Genomic DNA, 6,636 nt, shown 5'->3' on the forward strand with positions numbered 1-6,636 from the left:
TTGTGTGTGTCGATCTGGTTTCCCAGATCTGTATTTCAGTGTTACAAGGGAGGCGGGGACATTTCCTCACCTCCCTTTTGACAGAGATTAGAAGTACTTCTTTAAGAAAAAATAAATAAATTTGAGAAATTGTATTGATTTAGAACAAGGATAATTTCCTGTGTGTCCTGTCATTTTTTGGTGGGTAAATATGGAGGGACTCACTATTCTTATTTGGGAGCCCTGCTTAATTACCCTTTGCAGCATGTATGCTCACTGAGGCTAGTAAGACAAGAAGGGCAGGAAATTAGGGGGTAGAGAGACTGTGGAGAGGAGACAGGAATAGGAACTTGAAGTTGACTTCTTGACTCATGGTCTGTGTGAAATCCTTGGGTAACCAACCCTTACCTGGCCAATGACATGGGAGCTGTTCATCACCTTGGGTGACTGGCTAGCAGAAAACCCAACCTAGGACCTCAGTGTCTTGCAGCCAGCATGACTTGCTTGCTGAGGGAATAAAGGCCACATTATGGGGTCCAGGGCTTGTGACTTGTTGGACCCCTGATTCAGCCCAGTTGCTGCCCTGATGCCTTAGTGTTGGCTCAAGGTGGGGCAGTTGTAGTGCTGTGGGGATTCCTGGTTGGCATAGGGTGTCCAACCCTGGAACTCTCTTAAACGTTATTAGTGGCATGGATACCACTATGGACTGGCTGCAGCACTACCATCAGTATGCTGCCCACAAGAGTTCCTTGAGATGGGTGTTAGCCTATCCTCATTTTACAGGCAGGAAACTGGTGCAGAGATAAGCACCTTGCCCAAAGACTCCCCCCAGAGTAAATAAGACTGCTTCACCGACTGCTAAAGCAGAAAACTGCCCTCTAAACAGAGAAGTCAGCACGTGCAGCCAAACTGTCAAAGACTCTTTAAAGGCCTTTTTTCTCCTAGTATAAAAATGTACTTATTGGGGGGGGGGGGGGGATTGATTGCAGTAGAAAATAATCCTACCACCAGAATTCTATACCTTTAATGCCATTGGGAAACAGAAAGCAAGGTGGTAAAAGACTTAAAGGGTGACCAGAAGGTGCACCCCACATTCAGACTGGTGGTAGGGAGTCTGCTCTAGGCTTCTCAGACCTGTCCTTCACTTGTTGAATTCTTGCTCTTCTGGCTCTCATGTTGCTGGGATTGAGTGGCTCTCCATGAGCTCTTTAGTTCTCCTTCAGAACCCCCTCATCCAACTGATCAATGGTAGCTCCATTCCTCTGTGCTCCATCTTCTGTGCCTTTTCCATCAACACCCCACTGCCTTGCCTCTACAGCCTGTCCTCAGGTCAGCTCCTAACCCCTCCCATCCAGTCCATGTTGTGTTCTATTAATCTCTGAAGGTTCATAATTTAGGAATTAAGGTTTTAGAATAAGACCAACTTGGTCGAGTCTCAACTTCCCTGAGCCTGTTTGTTAATTTTGCTATACAAGAGAATGCCCACATGCTGGCTGTGACAACTAGAGATAATGAATACAATACACTTAGCTGGCACTTGCCTCACTACACTTGGGCTGTAATTGTATTGCTACAGGACTTTGCTGGTGCCCCTTAGGTAGGATAGTCAAGTGGGCATATTTAATTTCCCAATTCAGATCGGGACAGGCTGGCTACTGACATCCACTGCACTCCAGGATCTGTCTCTAATCCACAGGACTAGCCTGGTGCCATTGAGCTGCTTGCTGTTTCCCTCCTTCTCTGTGCCCTCCAGCTCACCGTTCAGATGTGTACTGGTCATACTAGGGGTCCAGGGGCATCAATTAGTCATTAGCCCCTGCCCAGAGTATCCCAGTTATCCCCCTGCTTCAAACTTGAAGGAGGGGTTCATTCCAGTCATTTTAGTATCCCACCCAGTGGATAAACACTCAAGTCCCCAGGTATTGCTAAACCCAAGGGTCACCATGGAGACGTTGACCAGTGCCTGACAGCCTTGCTCTTCTTTTCTTGAGTGGTCAGGACCTGAGGGACGTGAGGACGAATGGGGAAGTAAGCTCACTGAAGACTGCTTCCAGCCAGAAAGACAGGCCTCCCTCCTGTATAGACTCTCAGAAAGTGCTTCGGGCCTCTCTGCCTCCAGAACCACTGTTGGAGGAGGGCCTCCGCTAGGACAGGGTTTGAGGCGGGGTGTTGCGGTCCTCGATCCAGTGCCCAGGGGACACGCGCTGCGGGATGGTACCCCCGCCTGGCTCTTTTCCCGCCCTCAGGGTTTCTTCAAGCGTTTGTCCCTCAGCCCCAGGGGAACTGGGGCGACCCTGGCCCAGGCGCCCTCTCCCTGGTGGGGGTCCACAAGCACCCTCCCCAGCCTGCTACCCTACCGCAGGGGCATCGGCCCTTGTCCCCGCCCCTGGCGTGGGCCCGCCCTCGCGCCCGTGTCGCCACGGGCCGGGGGGCGGAGAGCGGCCGGGCGGGACATCCGGCCCTGGTCCCTTGCCGCGCCCGCCCGCCGCCCGCTCCGGCGCCGCAGCCCGGGAGCCGGCACCCCGGTGCGCCGGGGCCGCCCATAACCCCTCCTCTTCCCCCGGCCTTCGGGTCTCTGAGGCCCAAACCTTCCTCCTACCCCTAACTCCAGCTCATCACCCTGGCAGCGCTCGGGTCGGCCAGGCCTTCGCAGGCCCCCTACGCCGGGAGCACCATGTTCCCCCGCCCGCTGACCCCGCTGGCGGCCCCAAATGGCGCCGAGCCCCTGGGCCGGGCGCTGAGGAGGGCCCCCTTGGGCAGAGCCCGGGCCGGGTTGGGGGGTCCGCCCCTGCTACTGCCGTCCATGCTGATGTTCGGCGTGATCGTGGCCTCCAGCGGGCTGCTGCTTATGATCGAGCGGGGTATCTTGGCGGAGATGAAACCCCTTCCCCTGCACCCTCCCAGCCGCGAGGGCGCGGCCTGGCGCGGGACAGCCCCCAAGCCTGGGGGACTGTCCCTGGATTCTGGGGACTCGGACTTGCAAGTGCGGCAGGATGTCCGGAATCGGACCTTGCGGGCGGTGTGTGGACAACCTGGCATGCCCCAGGACCCCTGGGACTTGCCGGTGGGGCAGCGGCGCACCCTGCTGCGTCACATTCTCGTAAGTGACCGCTACCGTTTCCTTTACTGCTATGTCCCTAAAGTGGCCTGCTCTAACTGGAAGCGGGTGCTGAAGGTGCTGGCAGGCGTCCTAGACAGCGTGGACGTCCGCCTCAAGATGGACCACCACAATGACCTGGTGTTCCTGGCAGATCTGCGACCTGAGGAGATTCGATACCGTCTGCAGCACTACTTCAAGTTCCTATTTGTGCGGGACCCCTTGGAACGCCTCCTATCTGCCTACCGCAACAAGTTTGGCGAGATCCGAGAGTACCAGCAACGGTATGGGGCCGAGATCGTGAGGCGGTACAGGGCTGGAGCTGGACCCAGCCCTGCAGGCGATGATGTCACCTTCCCTGAATTCCTGAGATACCTGGTGGATGAGGATCCTGAGCGCATGAATGAGCATTGGATGCCTGTGTACCACCTGTGCCAACCTTGTGCAGTGCATTACGACTTTGTGGGCTCTTATGAGAGGCTGGAGGCGGATGCCAACCAGGTGCTGGAGTGGGTGCGGGCACCACCCCATGTCCGGTTCCCAGCTCGCCAGGCCTGGTACCGACCTGCCAGCCCTGAAAGCCTGCACTACCACCTGTGCAGTGCCCCATGGGCCCTGCTGCAAGATGTGCTGCCCAAGTATATCTTGGATTTCTCTCTCTTTGCCTATCCACTGCCTAATGTCACCAGGGAAGCCTGTCGCCAGTGACATTGGGTACAGGGCCAGCAGCTTTTGAGGGCTGATATTAATTCCAGCTTCTTGTGCTTCTGCTTGTCTTTCTGAAAAACAATGGTTCTGGGTCTTGGGACTTCTCTAGATGCCTGGATGGCAGGGGCTGCTCTCAGGAGTTCTTTGCCCAGAGTGGGTGCCTATAGTGACTAAGAAGGCAGATTTAAACAGGAAGCCTCCTTCTACCCATTGGGGGATCTCTTGGAGGCCAATATGATCCTTACTTTGGCAGGGCCAGACACCAATTTGCTCATGAAGAAATACACCTGATCTAAATAGTGGCTCCAGGCCTCTGGCTATAGGAATTGTACAGTTCCTGGTCCACCTTAATTTTACCTGTGGCCAGATATGACATTAGCCAGGAGCATGATCAGAGTCAGGGTCTCTGTGGCTCTGACCCCCACACTGGTCCACCTCATGTGCCTCAAGACTGAAGTGAGCAGTTGTGCCTTATAAATGACTTCTGTGCCTTTTTGCTCCAAACCCAGAAGTTCCTACACCTGCCAGATTCTTTTCATTTTTCTAAGGAAAGGCAAACTGAAGCAGACATTTGCTAGTAGCTCCAGGACCAGGCCCTGGAGGCATCCAAAGACCCCTGTGCCTAGCCTCTTCCAAGGGTCCTGGGAACCTCCTCTGTAATCCTCCCCTCCCTGCAAGGCCTTTGGGGTTGTGACTGGCTGACATATCTGGCTGCCACGTTTCTGATGAATTTATTTAAAATTTGTACTTTTATAGAATTTTTGTAAGCCTCCCCCCACCCCTCAATAGCTGAATTTTAATAAAGCTGTTTTGTATACAAAGTGAGCTTCTCTGTGATTTCCCCTTCTGAGCTCCTGTGAGTCCAGCAGGTCTCCTAGATATCTGTCTTCCCAGGTCAGAATAGAGAGCTTGTAGGCAGAGACAGTAAGACAAGGAGTAACTTGCTCGGGCTGGTCCAGTGGACCATTACCACATCATGGAGCCATTGGAGGCTTCCAACAGTCACCATAGGGTAAATCCAGTTAGGAATAGCCCCAGGTCCAGAGTATACCTGCCCGATTCTTCCTAGAAGAAAAGGGTGGGTAGGAGACATGGAGTCCACCTCCTCTTAGGCAAAAATACTTCAATACTTCTTTTTTTTTATTATTTTGAGACAATGTCTTGCTAAGTTGACCTGGCTGGCCTCAAGCTTACTATTCTCCTGCCTCAGCTTCCAGAGTAGCTGGAACTATAGTTATGTGTCACTATGTCTGGTTCACAAATACTTTTTGAGTAAGGAGTGTCCTAAAACATTTTCAAACAAAAAAGGGATTGCTGTGTAAGTAAAAAGAGGTCATTTGTTGGGTACAGTGATGCATACCTACAATCCTAGTGTCTTGGGAGGCTGAGGCAGAAGGATGGCAAGTTCAAAGCCAGCCTCAGCAACTTAGTGAAGTCCTAAGCAACTTAGCAAGACCCTGTCTCAAAACAAAATATAGGGCTGGGGAGATGGCTCAGTTGGTAGAGTGCTTGCCTTGCAAGCACAAGGCCCTGGGTTCAATTCCCAGCACCGCAAAAAAAAAAAAAGAAAAAGAAAAAAATATATATATAAGCAAGGGATGGGGTTATGGCTCAGTGGTTAAGTACCCCTGGGTTCAATCCCTGGTATCAATCAATCAATCAGTCAATCAATCAATAAATGGCTATTTGTTGGCATTGAGAATAACAAGGAAGGGATTGGAGTTTAGCACTGTGGTAAAGCACTTGCCTAGCATGTGGGAGACTCTTGAGTTCAATCCCCAGCACTAAAAATAATTGATAGAAAGGCAAGGAGATGATTTAGGTTCAGAGGATGTTGTGGGCATGTATAAAGAATACAGTTGGAGATGGAGAGGGTAGGCCTCAGTCTGGCTTATTCCTCCTCTGCCCTGGAGAAATCCCAGGCCCTTCAGGAAGAAAGAACAGGAGGCTGGGCTTTCAGAGTCCAAGCAAGAGGTGCAAAGTAAGTCAGAGATGGATCTTTCCTGTTGGTCCTGTTTCATGCACTCCCCCAATTCCCTCGCCCCCTATGGGGATTGCTGTACTTTTGGGACCACCCTGTTATGAGAGGTGGAACTGGAGGGAGAGAGGGAGGTGGGGAGGGCACCCTTGTAGATGTCATCTGTACCTAGCCTTGTTGTTGACCTGGTTTTGGAGAGAAAATCTAACCCCATTCCCCAAATTTAGAGGTGGGAGTATCTATGGGCACTCTGCCATGACTCACCTGGAGAGCTTACCTGATTCCCTGTCTGGGTCAGATGTCCTTCTCCAAGGTCCCCTTGGCTTTAAGGACTTAACCTACACTGATTGAGTCCCAGCTTCACTCCTTACCATCTGCCTACTTTTCTGAGTTCCCATTTCTTCTACTGTGTTATGGGAATAACTGGTATCTTATGATGATTGCTGGGGGAATTAAGAGACAAAATGAGTAAAAGGGCCCATCCCAGACCTGGCTCAGTGTGTTCCAATTGAACAACTGATTCCTCAGAGACCTGTGGGGAGCAGGTAGAAGCCAGGGCACTGTCCTGTATGGCACCAGAGATAGGTGCTGCTTCTGAACAGAGCCCCTTTTGACCCCTGGGTTTATTTTCTTTGCCAGTGCATGAGTTTGTGCCCTCAGGAGTCTTCTGCCACATCCCACTTCCTGCTCCTTTCTCCTTGCCTGGGAACTATAGCAATTCCAGATCCACAGCTGTCAATCAGGCCCTTCACAAGGGCCTCAGTGGGGAACCTGCCTCAACCCCTTTAATCTTCAGAAAAGCCAATACCTCCAGTGTTATGCTGTTTTGTAATGTGGAAACTGGCACAGAGGGTAAATAACCTGCCCAAAATGT

The 6,636-nt window shown here is 52.0% G+C and overlaps 1 protein-coding gene across 1 annotated transcript; it reads left to right on the forward strand.

Moving 5' to 3' along the window:
• Window positions 1-1,605: 1,605 nt before the first annotated feature.
• On the forward strand, window positions 1,606-4,605 carry CHST14 (carbohydrate sulfotransferase 14). Its single transcript, XM_079125977.1, has one exon. It carries the CDS (start codon window positions 2,654-2,656, stop codon window positions 3,782-3,784), a length of 1,131 nt encoding a protein of 376 aa, XP_078982103.1. The 5' UTR covers window positions 1,606-2,653; the 3' UTR covers window positions 3,785-4,605.
• Window positions 4,606-6,636: the final 2,031 nt, after the last annotated feature.

Source organism: Sciurus vulgaris (genome assembly GCF_902686455.1).
Source record: "Sciurus vulgaris genome assembly, chromosome: 2".
Lineage (NCBI taxonomy): Eukaryota > Metazoa > Chordata > Mammalia > Rodentia > Sciuridae > Sciurus > Sciurus vulgaris.